At 46.9% G+C, this 19541-nt stretch overlaps 1 protein-coding gene across 2 annotated transcripts in view; it reads right to left on the bottom strand.

The window, feature by feature from the left end:
• Window positions 1–759: 759 nt before the first annotated feature.
• Window positions 760–19541, bottom strand: part of ZNF366 (zinc finger protein 366) — a 67234-nt gene continuing 48452 nt past the window's right edge. Inside the window, exons 3-5 of one of the 2 annotated variants that reach the window (XM_036849364.1) lie at window positions 18081–18272; window positions 7753–7927; window positions 760–4789 (exon numbers count right to left, since the gene is read on the bottom strand). In XM_036849364.1, coding sequence (XP_036705259.1) covers window positions 4266–4789; window positions 7753–7927; window positions 18081–18272 — 891 coding nt within the window. In that variant the 3' untranslated portion in view covers window positions 760–4265. The remainder of the gene's footprint in view (window positions 4790–7752; window positions 7928–18080; window positions 18273–19541) is intronic. The other variant, XM_036849366.1, reaches the window with a different exon arrangement.

Consider the following 19541-nt stretch of genomic DNA (forward strand, 5'->3'; position numbering starts at 1 on the left):
GAGGCTTAAATGAGATCGAGTGTGTAAGTCACCTGGCACAGTGCTTGGCAAATAACAGCATATAACATTTAAAAGGGAAGCTTCCTGGGAAATGGACAGCTTCCCATGCCGACAGAGCTTTGCGAGTGCTCTGTTGAAGAGAGAGAGCTGAGCGTTCAGTTTTCTGGCCAATTCACTGATGGTAATAATGATGGCTACGTCTTACAAGGCGTACACTGTGAGCCCGGCACAGGAGTGTCTTCATATACTAACTCATTTAACCCACAAAACAATCTGGTGAGAAGGTGCTGTGCCGGGCCCCATTTTACAGATGAGGAGACTGAGGCACAGAGAGATGCTCACAAACTGGTCTCAGGTCCCAAAGACTGGAAGTGAGAGAGCTGGGCTTTGAATCCAGGAACCTGGCACCAGAATCTGTGCTCTTGCCCACGAGAACATATATTGTACAAAGAACTTGACGCAGAATAAAGTAATCCTGCCTCTAACCTCCCACTTCTCCATGACACCCTTCCAGAACTAATTTTTCTGAATAGGAGAGAAGAGCATGAGGAAGATGTCACCTGCCTGCTGATGAGCTGAAGTTCATTAATCCTTTTTGAAGCCTTGAGGGAGGGAGACATCACCCGTGTCTCCCTGGGGCCAAGACGCCCACCAGTAGGAAGTGCTCTGGCAGAGCGTCTGAGGGCAGAAGTAAGACGTTGACAGTAGCAGCTTTCTTGCAAAATTTCAGGTATTCACAAATAATTAACTCAGTTTTTTCAACACGTCTTTATTTGCTTAAATTAACAAAATATAGGTTACATGCTATTTTCAGGTAAACTGCTTTTTCACTGAATCAGAAAGCAATATTCACAACTTGGGTTGCTACACACTTCGAGTTTTATTTTTAAATAGCAAGCCAGAATTCTGTACAAAATCAACATTTGGTGTAATGTTGTCCAAATATGTGAAGGATTTTAAATGTTAGCTCTGTTACATTTTGTTCCAGCAAAGCAGACAAAGATCATAATTCAAAACACGATGTTAATATTTTATTAAACGCCCTCAGGGCTTAATAAATACAGTATGCACATTGGGCTGTCTCATGTAACTACTCATATACAAATATACCAGTTACCCTTCTGGGGTCATGGAAAGTCAGCCTCAGTCTCATGGCCAGTGGGGAGTCAAATTTTTAAAAAGAGAGAACGAGTTGAAAGGCAACAAGAGGGGGTAATCATAGGCCGGAATAAAAAGGATAACAGAAAAATATGCCAGTTGGCTGGGTCAGTTGGTTGGTTCAAAGACAGTGGTCAAAAGCCTGGAAAGCATTTGGTAGTGACCTATTTTCAGAGTGTCACAATGTGATGGATTTCATGCTATCTTGGTCCTGGGATTGCTGATGACCTTGGATGGTTTCATCCCTTAATTCTCTTGAGGATGGCCTCATGGCTTCTCTTTCAGACTTGCATTCTGGTTAATTAGCTCTAGGCAAGGTTGGCCAACCCTTCCCTTAGCTCTGCACTTAATGCACAGGGTGCCCATATAATTTATCACCCAAACTGGAACACTTTTGAGAGTTAAGGTGACACTCTTAGTAACTACCTGGGGACAACAGGTATAAACCCAGGTTGTCCCAGGCCAACCAGGATGTTGGTCACATACAAAACCAAGGTTTTAGCCTTGGTTCTCAGAAGGTCAATGCATATGAACCAGTGGGTTATATCTAACGAAGTCTCTCACATCCAGAGTCAAGAATGAAAAACAGGCTTTAGAATACATTCCATAACAATTTTTTATGACTTTTCCTAGACCCTTTTCTCTTCCTCCAAATGATATTTTACTTGGAAGGCTAACATAAAACAGATGGAATTTGAGCAGCTCTGAGTGAAGTGGGGAATGTGGGTTGAGAATTTTCCCTCCCCTAGCAGCTCTAGAAGGGCCTAAGAGGGGCCTTTTGCTTCTCAGCACACAATGTGGAAACCAGCATTCTAGACCATACTCTTTCCATCTCAACATTAACTTGTTCCTCAAACACTCCCACATGATTCGCTTTGGGTGGAAAAGTCTACAGCTTGCTACTCTAGATTTTCTAGTTCCTATTCCAGCTCAGCACACCCAGAACAAACTGGAAATCTGCAGTCTTTGTAGCAGGTCCTCAACACCTTGCTGCTGAAACAATGAATATGTAACAGGACCCTAGGAGGAGGCCTCACAGGACACTCTGCCAGCCCCAGAGTGATGTCATCAGAGGCACTGATGAACTGTATTAATAATAATGGGTGGAAGGCAAACTGCCCCTATGAAGATCTGGATGGGTTCTTGGCCCAGAGTCGTGCTGGTAACCGCAGAAAACCACACTCTTCCCTTCACCATCCCCTCTGCAGGTGCTCTGACCTTGGGGCACAGATGGCAGTAGCCAACCCAAGCAGCTTTGGCACGTAGTAGTGGTGGTGAGGCTGGACGAAGGAGCCTTAAGCAAGGCAGCGGGAGGAACGCATCAGGGATTGACAAAGCGCACGTGTGACTGATGAGAACTAGATGAGGCTGACGGCGAAGCACCTTGGCCAAGAGAAAAAGCCAGCATCCCACAGGCAGAGATGGGCCGGGTCGTCTAAAGAAATGTACTGGTAACTTTGGGAGGAGAAGAAGCAAATAATAAACAGTACCTAGCTCTACAAATACGAGTTGCAACTACCAAGGGACAGTTTTTACATAAACACAGACACAGTACCAGAGGGTCACTGCTTATGGTCAGTCACACATATGTGACATCCTGTCAGCACTGCTTTATTTGTCAGATGCCGGTGCCTAAGGGAAGCCTACCTGCGGGGCTCGACCCACCCTTTACAGTCACTACCACTCACTGGACTCGTGATTCACGCATCTAGGAAGAAATAATTAGTCACTATAGGCTGGCTATGTATTTTTAAACATTAAGTGACCATAAGCATCACAGGCATCATTTCTAGTACAAAAAGTGTGTGTTTATACAGTGTGTGTGTGTGTGTGTGTGTGTGTGTGCGTTTCCTCTCGTGAGGCTCTTACAGAACATGTAAGAAGGCCTAAGTCAGCAGTATGATTTCAAGGTCTCCTGCTTTCTATCTTAATGAGTCTAAAGCCAGAAGCTGAAATATTTATGGAGTCCCTGGGAGGGGGTCTTGGGAGCCACTATTTTAGCCTAGTCAATCTTTCTCAACCCTGCCTGCACATAAGAATCATCTGGGGTAACTTGGAAAATAACCGGTGCTAGAGCTCCACTCTAGACCAATTAAATCGGTCAGGGCCCAGCATTGGCATGTTTTAAAAGGCTCCCTGAGATGATTCTAATGTTCAGGTAGCATTGAGAATACAGCCCAGAAACTCCTTTACTAGTGATTAGCTGATGGTTATTCTAATACTCTAAATAAGTTAGAGCTTAAATTTCAGGGAGAATTCCTCCCCCCCACCCCCAGCTCCAGCACTGAGGAGAAATCCACTGCTCATGGGGTGACAACTCTTCCTGCAGCTGCTTTATGGGGCATGAAGCCTCGAGCAAGGTCTCCAGGAGGGAGCTCTGCTCAGGACACGGGGTTAGCCTGCAGACGCTGAGCACCGTCGGACCATCTAAAAATATGCTCCAAATGCCACATCTGATGAACGTAGCAGAAGCCAAACGAGGCAGACCCAGGCAGGAATCTAAGTATTGCTGGTTTTTCCTTAGCCAAAATTCTTCTTATCCTCTTGAAATGTTATCTTACATCTGCAGCAACTACTTGAGAACATCCTCTTCAATAACTCACCCTCCTGTGTCATTTCTGGCGTTTTTTGATTATTTAATGAAGCAAGTTTTAAAATATATACAACTACTAATATTTTCATCTATCTGGAAAAACATTATACCTTTTACACATTCAACTAAAGAGTCATTAATAAGGTAACATGTCAAGCACCATATTTTTGCAACTAGAAAGAAATTTACCGTATTAGTCAATGGAAAATATAATTTCTAAAAGCACCTCAGCATCAGCTTACAGTTAGATGTCTAGAAGAATATGTACGGTTTATTACACTGGAGATCCATGAAATAACATTGAAGAAGACCTTGCATGTGTGTTAAAAATCAAGGGCCCAATGCATGACCTGAGAAGCATTTACATGACTGAGGACGCCCCTGCTCATTTAGTCTGAGCCATTTGTAAAGATTCGTGCCCTTCTCCGGTCTCCAGCAAATGAGAGCTCGTGCGGAAAGCTGTACTTGCACAGACTAGTGCTTATTTTCCAAGTGTAATTTTTCAACCGTCCACTTAGATCCCTAAAAGCACTGCTTGTTTTTCCATTTTCCTCTCCAGTAATTCTTTTAAACTCTCATCTCTGTGCTTGAAGTACAAGTAATCAGAAAAGGAGGGGCCCCGCCGAGCGCTCTGCAGGGCCCGGAGGCCGGGACACTCGTCTCTGCGGGCAAACTCTCTCTCCCGGCCGCCCTCGGGCCCGGGGCTGTCCCGGCTCTTCGGCTGGAGGTCCCCTGGCGGCGCGTCCCCCTCCGCCTGCGCGTCCGCCCTGGGGCCCGGCTCGGGCTTGGCGGACAGGTCCTGGGGCGCGCAGAGCGGCGGGCGGCGGGGGCCGAGGCCCGGGCTGTCCCGCTCCACGTCGTAGCAGTTGTCGTCGTCCTCCTCCTCGTGGCAGGAGCTGCCCCTGGCGCTCTCCCCGTCCGACTGGAAGGCCGGCCCCTTGGCGCGGCGCTTCTGGGACAGGTCGAAGGGCTCCTCCTGCTCCAGGCTCCTCAGGCCCCCCGCCGTCTGCGCCAGGGCAATTCTCCCCCTTCCAAAACCTGCCGGAGCAAAGGCACGTTCAGGCCCCGGGAAGCGTTCAGGTCGCTGGGTGGAACCCAGGGCCGGTTAGTGTAGCTTGCTTTTGCATTTTAGAAATAGATAAATCCCCAGGAAGGCTGTAGAGAGATGGGCCTTGTCACAGATGGAGTCTACATCGGTAGGACTCCTTTCAGGGGAATTTGGCAACATGCAAGAAAAGCTTTAAAAATAAGCACACCTTTGACTTAGCAGTTACACTACTGAGAATTTGAACTATGAAAATAGTCTGGCAGATGCACAAAATGTATATGTAAGGATGCTCATCACCACGCTTTTAATAGTGAGACTGTGAAAACAATGATCAATTTAACAATAGAGGTTTGTTTAAATAAATAATAGTACCTCCATACAATGAAGGTATTATGTGTGTAGAAGGTACTTCTATGTGTGGAAGATGTAGAGACCTATTACTGACCATAAAAGGTATTCTCTATATACTTTAAGTAAAAGAAATATGTATTTATCATATATATTATTTATCATATATATTAATAGTGTAGATTCTATTTTATATATCAAAAAATATCTGGAAGGACATATGCCAAAAATCTCAAAAATGATTAACTATGAGGTGATTTTTACATTTCCCTTTTCACTTCAAATATATTTCTTTTTATTTTAACAGTGAGCACATATTGTACCATAAGAAAAAAAAGAAAACAATAATAAAGATATTTTCATCTTGAAAAACCCCCCAGATATTCCATTTGGGACCAAGGGGGCCACCCCATAACTGGGCCCCCTAAGCATAGACAGAGTAGGGAGGGCGCAGGAAGGTCCTCTGAGGAGCTCAAAAGCCCTTGTGTCCCACCACAAGGGTCCTTGCTGTTGGGCACAGTGATGAGGGTCTCATTTTTAGTCTCAGTTTGAAGGCCCTTGTAGGGATGGACTTTCCCGCAGCCAACAGGCATGTGGTAGGGCTCCACCTGATTTGATCTTGGAGCTGTCTGCCCGTGGTAAGCCAGCAGCCAGGCCCTGAGGACCAGGCGGGGAGGACTGAAGAGAGGGATAGGAGGGAGGGGGCTGGGGTGCGGCCAGACCCTGCTGCACAGGGGGAAGCAGGCTTCTGGGGTGGGGATGCACAAAGAAAGCCGATGTCCAGTGCTGCCTGCTTTATGGTGGGGTCAGGCGGTGAAGCTGTCTGTAGCTTTAATCTTGTCAGGGGCACAGGGAGGATCTTTTTAATCTGGGTCTTGATTTTTGAGCCATTTCAAAACCTAGAGTGGAGAAATGCTAACACCTTTTGTAGTTGAAAACATTAAAATTGCTGAAAGTCTGTTAAAAACTTTCAAAGCAACTCTCTGATATACGGTGATGCTCTTGATTTTTCCAGAAGGATGATGGTCTTTAGGTGCCTGTTAGGATATGAGTATCCATATGGGGTAAGTCCTGGTGACCAAGTCAGGCTTTCAGATGGAGGACTGTCTCCTCATCTCCTTCTATGTCTCTAGCCCTGGTGACTGAGCATACTTCACCTATTCTGGAAAAATCCAGGCCTAGCTTGGGAAGTAGCTCAGGCAACTAGAGATGCAAAGAATGATTCAGAAAAAGAACATTCTCAGCGAAATAAAGTGCTTTTGTTTTTTAACCAGAATTTTTTCAGGGCTTTTGTACAAACTCCAGGCCTTGTTTTATGATGATCACAGTTTCCTCTCAACCAGGAGTCACCATAAACTCAGTGGGCGTTTGAGAAATCTGAAAGCTACAATCATTTTGTTTCATGCTGGGCGTGCACGCGTGCATCCTATTCATGAATACGGGTGGCTAGTCAACCACCTCTTTTGTAAAGGGGTGGGAGAAGCAGCAAACGTGAACAAACCACCCCATGTTTTTACCCAGTGCAGTAAGCACTGGCTTGAGCCAGAAATTCTTGAGTTAGAATCTCAGTTCTGCCTTCAGACTTGCTGCTTGACCTTGAGCAGTTTATGTAACACCTCTTGGCCTTGGTCTCCATTTACATAAAATGAGAATAACACAGTCTACTTTGTGGAATATTGGGGACGAGCAATAATATCTAAGTGCATCACCCTGTGCTTGGATCATATGTGAATCAGAACATGTCAGCCAGTTAACATGATATTGTAAGTTACATATATGTGTGTCTTCTCTCCCCACACACAGACCTCCCAGAGGGCGAATGAAGATGGTCTCATTCCCCTCGTATCTGCCATGGCATATAGCATACTGCATTGGACAGAGAGCATTTACTGCCCATTTATTGAAGGACAACCTACTGAACCCAGTACATGTGGAACATAAACTCTTCACTGCTAAGGAAGGGACCGAGAAGATGAAGGAGGCAGAAACTTTCATCAGTTCAGTTAGGACTCAGCTAGGGAGACTCAGTGCTCTGCCTATGAGCCAATCAGCCCTACCAGACAGGAAAACTGTCCTTGCGAGTTTCTGGTTGTGAACAGATAGACGAGACCCAGCCTGCTACAGACACACTTCTGCTGACAGCAGAACTTGCAGACCTGCCCCTTAACAGCAGTGCGATAAAGAGGATACCATAAGGCTTTAGAGTCAGAAAGGTCTGTGTTCAAATTCTCGGTCTGCTACTTTTCAGTTGAGCAAGTTAATATTTCAAAGCCTCATAACAGAAGTTCCTCCAGCCTGGAGTTACTATAAAGATTCACAGAGACCACGCACCTGCTGCAGGGTCTGGAACAAAGAACTAATAGTGGTACCGACTGGCATCATTATGATATTCTAATCTACTCCCTAAAATTCACTTTTACTTACTACCTTCAGATATCAGCTTTACGTTTGTTATAGTAACACTGCCAACCTCCTCCTGCTACTCTGCTGTGGTCTTGAAAATTATGCTCCCTTTTATGACGGTAAGAATAACCCCCCAATGTAAAGCTCCCTAAAGACAAGTTCAGCTCCCATTTGTTACTCACGGGCCTGGAAGGGTGATTACCTTGAGAATGGAGGCCCCGCTCCATGACCCCATGCTTCACTTTCATGTGGCGTGTCAGGTTCCCCTTCAGGGTGAACTTGCTGGGGCAGTAGAGGCACTTGAAGGGTTTGCTGTCAGAGTGCAGGTGCATGTGGCCCATTAGGTTGTGCATCCGGTTGAATTCCTTCCCGCACAGCTGTGAAGACAGTGATGAAGAGAACACAGGTTACTCAAAGGCGGGGACCCTGCCCAGGTGACCACACCCAGGCCTGTGTGAGGATGGATGTGTTGCTACTTTGTTTGGATCTTGGCATTTTTAAGTTGCTTCCAAAGAAACTGTCCCCATGGAAGTCAAGGAGGGGCTGGATTGAGCCCAGGCTCAGAGGTGGAACAGGTAGGGATGGATTCATGAGATTTTATTCCTGTTGTATTGGGATTTTTAAACTCAAGGTAAAAATTGCAAAGCTATTAAAGCTTCTTTTGAACACAACCTTTTGGAAAGGAGAAAAGCTGCTCTGAAAGCAATTGCTCAAAGTGTGCTTCACGTGAATGATAAGGATACGATGACTTGTTTAATATTTATGGAGCGTTTACAATATGGAAGGCACCGTCCCAAGTCTGCCATGGAATATCTCATTTAACCCACATCAGTCCTATGAGATGGGTGCTGTTCTCATCCCTATTTTACAGATGGACAAACTGAGGGATTAAGAGTAAAGACTGGCCAAGGCACACAGCTGGAGCTGGGATAATAAACTCAGATCCTCGGCCACCAGAGGCCACACCGTCAATCACCACATCATACTGTGTCCCCCCAATACAACTCTTCTGTTAGACTATCTCAGGCAATGCTTTTCTAATTTTTAAATTTGCTAACTTTGGGGATGGATTTCAGAGTTAAAAGGAAGGAGTGTGTCTTTTCTCTGGGTAGAGATCTGAAGTACTGAAAATATCATCCTAGGTATACAAAAAGCAAACATGTTTTATTCACTTTTTTAAAATTTCTATTTCCATCAAATTGCAAATACATGATGGGCCACAGCAGTGGTTCTCCAGCTCCTTTGGGAAGAACAGAACTGCCTTTTCAAAGGCAATGTGTGCAGATGCAGATGGTGTAAGACAGAAGCAGTTGTTCTGGGGTGCTTCCCTTGCTTTTCTTGTCCCCAAGCTTCAGCAGAGCAGGGTTTGGAAACTCCAGCTCTTCCTTGACTGTGCTGTGAGGAATGCAAAGGAGGGTTCTGTGTCTGTGCTGGGACCAGAGCATTAAGGGAGGAAAATTCTCCTTCCCTTTTCCCTTCCCACCCTCAGAGGCCCATGTCATGAGGGTAGTGATATGAAGCAAGAGGTGCCCAGAGAGAGGATGCCAGGTACGGCATCCTCCGAAGCTGACACCGGTCTCCTTTCTCACCAAGAGATGTTTTCAGGGCCATCGTGGAGGTTCTGGGTTGAACTTTTATTAATGAAGACAGTGTTTTCTTCAGGTGGCTATGGAGGTGAGAGCTGAGCTGAACTTGGAAGAATGGGTACACCTAACAACTGTGACCTTGGGAGATTAGCCTAAAAGAATGCGGGGCAGTAAGAGGAAGCCATCCTGGGATTACAGATTTGTCACAGATAATCCATGCATGGATAATAAACGGCTGGTTCTGTATTTTTAAATGATTCCTCTTTGGGGGTTTTACGTACTTTTTCCCTTTTTACTTCCTTACTAGCGAGAATGAACTCAGCATACTGGTACCCCACACTGAGTATTCAGAGCACCCCTCACCACATTCATTTGGAAAAGGTGACCCAAGAGGGGAAAAGGTGAGAGAGTGGGTCTAATTTAGGGGAAAGTATGGATACTTGCTTTCTCTTTATTCTCAACCGAGACAATTTATAAAGATACATCAGCCTGTGGCTCAGTTTTGCCCATGTGTGAGAGTTCTGGTGGAGTTCTCTTCATTAGCTTAGTTTATCCAGTCCTCCATCCTGGCTAAGAAAAAAAAAATTTGTATCTAGAGCTTCTACATTAGGTATTTCCAGTCATGGGTCATTCTGGAAAAGATAGATCTCATTTGGTTTCATGGGACAGTTCTGATTACTTGGAGCAATGCTGCTGCTGGACTTGCTGAGCTGAACAGTCCTTCATTAGACTGCAGCATCCCTGAAGGCTCTGCCTGCCTTTCGGCTACAGTCCCTGCCTAGCACCAGGCTTGACACATGATAGTTCCTTAGTAAGTCTCTGTGGAGTGAGTGAAGGGGTGAGGCACATCGCAGCAGAAGATCTGAAAACAGCAAAAGCCATGGGTAGTTAAGCACAAGACATGTAGGTGGAGGGGAGATAGAGGTTGGAAGGTCAATTAGGCCACTGCACTAGTCCAAGCCTGGATGGGTCTCATGGTCCTGTAGGCCAGACAGAGAGAACTGAAGGAAGAAATGGGTGCCTTCTTCCTTCAGTGACTTCCGTGGAGGGTGATATTCCACTTTTAGCTATCATCTGTGGTTGCTGAGGTATTAGAAGCTGGATTGGTCTGAAAGGGTTTTATAAAGGAGATGAAATTTTAGCCTAACCTTGAAGAATATGTGGAGTGCCTTTTGTTTTTGTTTTGACACAAGAATAAAGTCTCCTCATTAAATATTTTCAGACACTTCAATCAACCTTTAACTACAGGCACAGTAACTATTACTATTGTGATAATGATCCACTGCTTGCTTGTTGCTGCTGCAACTGCTGTAACTTTGGGGTTAGAGCAGATCCTGTAATTCACCTGCCTGAGGTCGCAGCTCCCGTCCCCCGTCACCCTACCTCCACCCAACACACATGTGCACACATAAAGAGGGCTACTGCTGGGTATTTTCCAGATTCTTCCTCAGCCTCAGAAAAGCAACCTTTTATGATCATCACAGCTGAGTGTGTGTTTTCTACTCTAATGCTTTTCTGGATCAATTCATTCAGTACTGAACTTCCTGGGACATTTTAGTGGTATATGGAGACATTAGGATGTTTTATCATTTTAATAAATGATGTTGTCTCCTGAAGTCAAGGCCTACAGCCTCAGGGAAGAAGATCCACTGTGGAACATGGCTGGTCAGCTATATTATCTGATGTGTGATTGGTAAAGAAGACTAATTTTGTTGCTGTTGATAAAATTTAATTTTTATATACCAGAGTTACCCTTCATGGTTTATGATAGCCTACCGATAGCCAATGGAGAGCTTTCCCAGGGCTAAGCAATAATGTGTCAACCCTGAAAGATGTTTAGGGCACTAAAAGGTGTCCCAGGTAGTATTCAGAAACATAAGAACTACCTTCCTCTTCTCTAAGGCCAACCCCAGTATCAAGCACAGGGCTACACACATAGTAACACTTAATGAATATCTAATTATATGGTTAGGAAATAAACAACCAAGTCAGGAAAAATATCACTTCCTTATGCAAAAATTTCACAAAGCAGCCATCACCAACTCTCTCTCGTGCCCCCTTTAAAGCTATACACATTAGTTTGCAAACCAAAATCCTCAGTGGCAGAAGGATAGAAACAATTAACTCAGGACCTGAAGTACTTGGACACCACTCACTTCTCAGCGGTTGGTACCCTTAGCTTCTTCCTCTCAGCCTCTGACCCTTCCACAAAGCCCTTTGGTCCTTATCCAGAACACCTGGCCTCTTCATCCTTCTCAGAGGATTGTCCTCACATAACTATACACAAATGTATGGATATAATTTGTGTCTGTGAAATTTGGAGAGGTCTCTCAGTCACCATCAGTGAAGAGGGGCCACAGAAGGAGGATTGGGACAATTAAAGATGGCACCCTCAGGTGGGGTTTGAGTGTGAGCACTAAGCAGAATCCTTGTAGTAGAGGAGAGGAGTAGACGGGAAGGAAGAAAAGTTGGGATGGAGCATCAAAACTCTAGTTTCTTCTCCTGGGAAAAGCCGTCATCTACAAGGCCCCCTTTAATCATGAGACATGCGGCTAAGAGCTTGCCCAAGTCAAGACTTGCTGAATCACCTGCTGCCAAGGTCTGTGGAGATTAAAGGCAGGGTGGGTATTGGTACAGCTAGCTGCTGGAGTGATAAGGAGTCAGATTTCATCTTGCAGGTGGTCATCTCAACCAGTCCAGCCCGTTTGAACTCTCAGTTGCTCTAATGAGCAGTATTAGTGTGCTTCTGACATTAAATATCAGTTTTTCCACCAATACCCACTTTTATACCTACTTTTAAAGAGAGAGGTGGAAGTCTGTTGCTTACTTCCCTGGTGGCACAGTGGTTGAGAATCTGCCTGCCAATGCAGGGGACAGGGTTCGAGCCCTGGTCTGGGAAGATCCCACATGCTGCAGAGCAACTAGGCCCGTGAGCCACAACTACTGAGCCTGCGCGTTTGGAGCCTGTGCCCCGCAACAAGAGAGGCCGCGACAGTGAAAGGCCCACGCACCGCGATTAAGAGCGGCCCCCGCTTGCCACAACTAGAGAAAGCCCTCGCATAGAAACGAAGACCCAACACAGCCAAAAAAAAAATTTTTAAATAAATAAATAAATAAGTCAGGAGCTCAAAAAAAAAAAAAGAGTTAAGATCTCTAATATGTAATAAGGTCATAAGATAGGCAAATTAAATATATTAAAAAAAAAAAAAGATTATACCTGCCAATGCAGGGGACATGGGATCGAGCCCTGGTCTGGGAAGATCCCACATGCCGCGGAGCAACTAGGCCCATGTGCCACAACTACTGAGCCTGTGCTCTAGAGCTCACGAGCCACAACTACTGAGCCCGTGCGCCACAACTACTGAAGCCCCTGCGCCTAGAGCCTGTGCTCTGCAACAAGAGAAGCCACCGCAATGAGAAGTCCACGCACTGCAACGAAGAGTAGCCCCTGCTCGCCGCAACTAAAGAAAGCCCACACACAGCAACGAAGACCCAACGCAGCCAAAAATAAATACATAAATAGAGAGAGAGAGAGATGGACCTCAAAATGTAATAGAAAATTGGAACAAATGTTTTGGACTGTCCTTTAAAAATGGGTTGCATGGATCATTAGGCTTTGAGATGGCAGAGCAGAGAGGCAGTGGGGAGACCCCAGAAGGATACAGAACTTGCTCCATTTTCTCTTCTGTAAAATGTTGATGATAATCTTAGTTTCCCATGAAGGTTTTTTTTTTTTAATAAATTTATTTATTTTATTTATTTATTTTTGGCTGCGTTGGGTCTTCGTTGCTGCACGCGGGCTTTCTCTAGTTTCAGTGAGAGGGGGCTACTCTTCGTTGCGGTGCACGGGCTTCTCACTGCAGTGGCTTCTCTTGTTGCGGAGCATGGGCTCTAGGCATGCGGGCTTCAGTAGTTGTGGCTCATGGGCTCTAGAGCGCAGGCTCTGTAGTTGTGGCGCATAGGCTTAGTTGCTCCGCAGCATGTAGGATCTTCTTGGACCAGGGCTCGATCCCGTGTCCCCTGCACTGGCAGACGGATTCTTAACCACTGAGCCACCAGGGAAGCCCCTCCTATGAAGGTTTTTGATTCAGGTAAAGGGATTGGCAAATAGTAAGAGCTCAATAAATATTAGCTCTTATTACTATCATTATCATGTACATTTTACATTCTAGAAATGGCAAGTTCTTTGTGGATAAGGGTACTGTCTTTTTAAACCAAATTATGCGGAAGGAATATTAAGGAAGGACCTCAATATTAAGGTATTCAGTAAATACCTCCCAGGTTACTTGAGGCATAAGAGAAATGGAAGCAGGTGTGGCTGACGCAGCCCTGGTAATGTGGATGGAAAGAGAAGATTCATCCTAGATTGCGGGCTTTGGGGAGCCTATTATCTGGCTCTCTGATCCTCTGTCTGCCCTTTAAACAGCTGGCAGAGGCCCTGTCCCCTTATCTTCATAGAAGCTCCTAATTCTGGCCTCCTGACGCCCCTTCCCTCCCGGGTCCAGGCAACTTCCTGTGAGTCCCAGAGGCAGCACTGACAGCCAGAGTCACAGAGAAGTGTCTGTGCACAGAGGCAGAGTGACGGCAGTGGGCAACCACTGGGCTGGGGCCAGAGGCCCACAAAGCCAGAAAGAGGCACGCTACTGAGACTGCGATGCACCAGGAAGCCTGTGTTTCCCTATTCTGAGAGGAAAGGTCAAAGAGCTGCAGCCTCGGAGAATGGGCTCCGCTAAACTGCCCTTCCCTTACATCCTTCTCTCTCTCTCTCTCTCTTTTAATAAGAAGGGTGTTCCTTTCCTCAAAGGGAGAGAGAGGGAGGGAGGGAGAGAGAGACTGTAAACTGTCCAAAAGGACCGTGAGAAAACAGGAAGCTTTGAAAAGTACAAGAGAAAGCAAGATGAAATCTATTTGCAGGCGGGCCCCTGGGGACATGCGGGGCATTGTTAAGCAGGCAGTTCATACAGCTATATCCTTCCTTCTGCTGAGGAGGGCTTTGCTGCCAAAAGGCTGCTATCTGGTCACTGCCTTAACCCCCTCAATGCCAGCCTGAGAACCCTGATCCCAAGCACTGGGCCCCTACAAGTCCCCACTGGGTTTCTCCCCTGATGGAGCATCCAAGAGCTGGAGGGGGGAGATGGAGCCAATTTGGCAGAGGCGGTGGGGACCCTTTTCAGGGAGACCTCATCCTTTTCTATCTGTTCTTGCCTCAGCCTTCAGCCCTCTGCTTCGGGCCAGGCTGCAGATGACCTGGTGATTCATAACATAGGCAGCTCCCGGCTTCACCCATCTCAAAGGAGAATTTGTCCCGGAAATTCTGGATGACTACTTTTCCTGGACAGGTTTCCCAAAGACAGCAGCTGGTTCTTTGCTATTATGGAGTGTGGCTGCTACGAGGATAGCATCCAAATCAACCCCTGCGTGCTTACGCAGGATCTGGGAAGCATATTTCTGAAACATGGCTTAAGTCTACAGGCGCAGGTCTCTGGAGAAACTCCAGCTGGCTCCAAGAAGCAAGCAGTCCAGAAGTCAAGCCAATAGCAAAAGAACCCAGAAGGGCAGTAATTTTTTTATAAGAAAAAAAAAAAACAGAAACCTTTCCTCTCCTCGAATTTTCCATCCTATTGTTAATGCCTAATCCCGCAGTAAACGAATGTTTCTGTTTGCTGTGGACAGCTGTTTCCACTGAGCCAGGGCCAGAGAGAACCAGTTCATGTGGCCACAGCGGGAGGGATTTATGTTAGGAAGAATTTTTAGTGGTGAGAATCCCAGGAAATTAGAATCTGTTACTTAAAGACTCTCCCTTTTTTTTGGGGGGGGCAAGTTTTGGGGTAAAGGAGATGGAGTCAACTCTTGGAATATGGCTGGAGCAAGGTCTGCCTCTTTTTTCCAGCCATGTCAGTCACATAAATGGAATAACCCTTCCCTGTTACCGCAATACAGCTCGGGTTTAGTTGTCTGGGCCCGTTCTCCAGCATCACCGTGTAGCCAGCCATCCACTCCTCTCTGAGGGCTGTGAATTGCATGGTGATGAGCAAATGGCCCTCTATTCCTCTCCCAACTCTCAGACCCCAGGAACCCCTACCCAGGGCCAGATTTCCAAGAATACAGCACAACATGAGTAAGAAGCAAAGTCCACAGGACACCATCTGGAGATGGCCTATCCCACAGTGGGATCTGGAGCTAGTTTATAAATACACAGGGCCCCATTACATAATCTGTAAATTCAGACATGCTCTGAAATTCCTTTGAAATGAAGAAGGGTGATGGTATGAAGAGGACACCAAGCAGGTGGCACTTTGCAGGGAGATGGGGACAAAGAGAGGAAGAACCTGGCAGTATGTTCTGGCACTCGCCAGGGGACAGAGGGCCCCTGATCGAGGTGACTGACACCTGTTCTTATTTCAGGAATGTCTAAGAATGGAGAGGGGCCACCTAGGTTTGACAAACATACTTTAACATCCCGTTCTTTTTGTTCAAATGATACATACTGCCTTCTAGGCAGCCTCTGACCTCCTGTGGCCTCCTGAGAGAAACTGCTCCTCAGGAAGAAGTGACCTTTGCAGATGACCAGTCCAATTCCGGTGCCAGGCCCAACTCCCACTGGAGAGTTAAACTGTATTCTATCACAGCTGGCATTTCACGCTACAAGCGCCTCTCTTATGGGGTTTGATGGTGTGACCAGATATCTGGAGCCTTATCCACCCTCAAGGAGACGTCAGATTGAGTTTCTGAACTGTGTAGTTGACCAGCAGACACCCTTTGAACCATGTGTGGTGTGCTATCATTGGGGTGAAGGGAGGCCTGTCATCACTGGGCCCATCATGTCCCATCATGTCCCATCATGTCCCGTCTCTATGCACTGGTACCAGAGAGAACCCTCTAAATCCTCAAGGACCACTTGGTCCAAGATCCTCCAGGCCCCTCTGAGGCCCTTGAGGTAGAGAAACAGGACTGCCTCTGTGCCCCCAAATCACACACAGCTGGCAAGCCCTTTTCCTGCATTGGCTCTGCCCTGACGTATCCCTCTGTTTCAGAGATGTTTTCTGCCTGGTTTAACCACTACTGCTGGCCCTGAAGTGGTGAGGTGGAGGAGGGAGTCGGCTGGGCTGGATGGACGTGGATTTTTAGGGGACTACAAGCTATGCAATGGCTCCTGAATATTTTAACGACTTTATGTGCCCCGCCACCAGCTGATAAAAATACAGTTCATGCTCGAAGCCCAAGAGTAAACTCAACACAAGGAATGAAGAGGGGCGATGAGCCCCTGATGGCACCTCTACTGTAGGAGACAGTAAACCCCCGGCAGGCGGGAACAGCTCTGTTAAAAGTGAAGTGTTCAAGGGACTCAGTGAGGCGGAAGGGAAACCAAAGGCGTGTCTAAAGGGAGACAGAAGAGCTGGCCTGTGGAGTCCACAGGGTCCCGCAGTCAGGTCTGGCTTGACGGGTGTGTGGCCTGTGTGGTCACACGAGGCCCTGAACTCAGAAGTGTCCCGGGTTTGGTGTTACACTCTGCTTTCATCGTCTTGAAATTCTGAATAGCATCTGAACAAGGGGGCCCCGTGTTCATTTTCCACCAGGCCCTGCGAATTACGTACACCATCCTGCATGCAGCTGCCTCCGCCTTCAGCTCAGATCACTCAAGACGGACATAAATTGACTTTCAAACCACTGGGAACTTGAAGGAAAGGAGGGGAAACACAAGTAGGTGGCAGGAAAAGGGCTGGAGGGAGACCCCCTCCCTCCCCCACCTCCGGAGAATGCCCACACAGGTCTAGGGAAGCTCTGGCTCCTGACCCCTCTCACCCCGTCCAGGAGTGGCCAGCACAGGAAAGAAGTCAGCTTCACAGGGGGTTCCTTCAAGTGGGGGGATATGCTGCTGAGGGATTAAGGCAGGAACAGCCCCTGGAAGCAGGGAATCCTACTCCAGAAACAGGGGTTGACAAAGAATATCATTTGGACCCCATCAGACACGCAGGACAGAGAGAAGGCAAATACGTTTCAAACAGAAAGGCTCTAACGATATCTGAACGTGGTGATTTCCCTCTGCTTCCCCCTCAGCCCTCTCCTCGTGACTGAGGTGTCACTTGCCAGTACCTTCCTTGAGTTAAACTGCCCAATCCTGAGCAAGCTTCCTTCTCATCTTAGAAGTGGAGAAGAGAAACAATGTGGGGGGAGGGGAGCCAGCCTGGGAAGCCTGAGCATTTCTGCGTCATACCCGTCAATGCCTTGGGCTTTACAAATCTCCAGCTCACACTTTACCTTAGCGCATGAAATAAAAACCCCAAGTTAATGTGACACAGAGATTGTAACGAAGACGCTCCATCATATTCAGTAATAAACGAGAAGCACTTCAGCTGACCTTGCACCCAGTTGTTCCTCGGCCGACACAAGCATCTCTGAGGTCACCTGAGGGACTAGCCTTGGAATCTCTTCCATCCCCTCCGGGAGACCTGCCCCTCAAATTACAGTGCTCAGTCCAAGTGTCAGGAGGGCAGGAGCGGGGGCAGTGGGAAGGGAAGGGGACAGGGCTGGAAGCTTCTCTGACTCCTCTCTGTGTTCTACTCATTGGCTTGTAAGGGGAAGAGGGCTACACCTGACTGCTGCTTTCTAGAGCACCAGCTCTCACACCACCTTCATCCTTTAACGACCTCATTCGCCAAATGGGCCTTCCACCCTCAGCGTTCCCTGTACTGGCTGTCTCCACGCCCTGTGCACTGATTCCGCCGCGAGACCCACAGGGCAGCTCCTAGGGCTCAGCTGAGCACAGCTGCGGCGGAGAGAGGCACAGAGCAGCAGACAGGCCTGGGCTTGGCCGCAGACCTACTCTGAGCCGCAGAGGTTCCTCTGATGAGACTGAGTAGAAGGTTCCCTGGAGATTCTTCCTGCGCATTTGCACAGCCCTCTGAGCCCTCCCTCTCCACGCTCCTCCCGGGCAGCCGCCCACCTTGCATTTGAAGGGCTTCACGTCCGAGTGGACGATCATGTGCGCCTTAAGGGTCTGTTTCTGCACAAAGCTCTTGTAGCACAGGTGACACTGGTAGGCGCGGATGTTGGTGTGGATCAGCACGTGTCTCTTCATGTTGGCCAGCAGCGTGAACTCCCGCCCGCAGATCCCGCACTTGTGCTCCTTCACGCCCTGGAAGGGGGCAAGAGGCGAAAGAACCGTGGTTAGCAGGTAACAGACTTTCATCAGGACAGCGGTCTTTGCTTTTCTCTCTGCCACATAAATCCACAAAGGATTTGGTGAAAGATGTTGAGTTCCAAATGGTGTGGCTGTAGCCTTCTTAAACTACTATTTTCTTGAAAAGTGTTGATTACGTAATCCTTTTTTTCTTCTAAAAACCATAAACTAGCCAGACTGTTAGAGGAAGAGAAAGCTACTGCTTTTGTTGTTCCTGCTGCTGCTGGGGTTAATTCTACGGTAACAGTTCTCAGGGATTAATAAGATTTTGGTAAGAGCACCATGGAATGAATGGTATGTGAAATGAGTCTAATCCGGCTTTCATGATAATGAAAAAACAAAGCCCCCTAAACTGATAATATCATTTCCCATATGAAAACCAATGTTCTCTTGAGTTCTCATTAATGGACTTGAAAATCCAAGAAGAACAACTCACATCCACACTTCAAAAAATTACAACTCGATAATCGCCACTTGAGATGGTCCCCTGGGCTCCCACGGGCCACAGTGGCCTCTATGTGATTTGGCTATGGAGCTTCCTCCAAGCCGGCTTCTGTCCGACAGAGCAATTTGGCAGAGGACAGCTTTCTGAATTAGAAAACGGGAAAGAAGAAGATTTTCTAGTTCCCTTGCTGTTTGTGAAGTGTTTTAATACTTAAGCATCAATGCCCTCAACTGAAAGCATTTCTAGGGACTCACGGCGTGAGTAGAGCATTACCTAATCCTGACTAACCAGTGTTTCTCTGAAACGGCTGTTACAAGAAATCTTGAGCCAGAATGACTTTTTGGAAGGACCCAGAACCATGGTATTAAAACTAAGGTTATTACAGGTTTAGAACAAGTCATTTGGCTAACAACTGTATCTTATAAAACCCATATGGCCTGATATTCATAGTGACCTAAGGCAGGAGGGGTTCCAAGGTTCCCTCTGCCTATATTTTCATTTCTTTAATTTGGGACATGGTAAGAGAGTACCACTCCTCAGTTTAGGTGAGCCCATGGCACTAAAGGGTGAGTTTGGGTCTCTGCCCAGCTGTTTACTGGCTACATAACCTTAAATGAGTCCCGCAGCCTTTCCTGGTGAAGGCTTCCTCATCTCAAGTTGAAGTGCTGGGACATGAGACCCCGGGGGCTCTTTCTAACTGGAATACTGTCTAGTCTAGATGATTGCAGATGAGTATGGATTTATGCTAATGAAGAGATCTAAATTTTAATGTCCTCCTA

This window comes from Balaenoptera musculus, chromosome 3 (assembly GCF_009873245.2).
Source record: "Balaenoptera musculus isolate JJ_BM4_2016_0621 chromosome 3, mBalMus1.pri.v3, whole genome shotgun sequence".
NCBI lineage: Eukaryota > Metazoa > Chordata > Mammalia > Artiodactyla > Balaenopteridae > Balaenoptera > Balaenoptera musculus.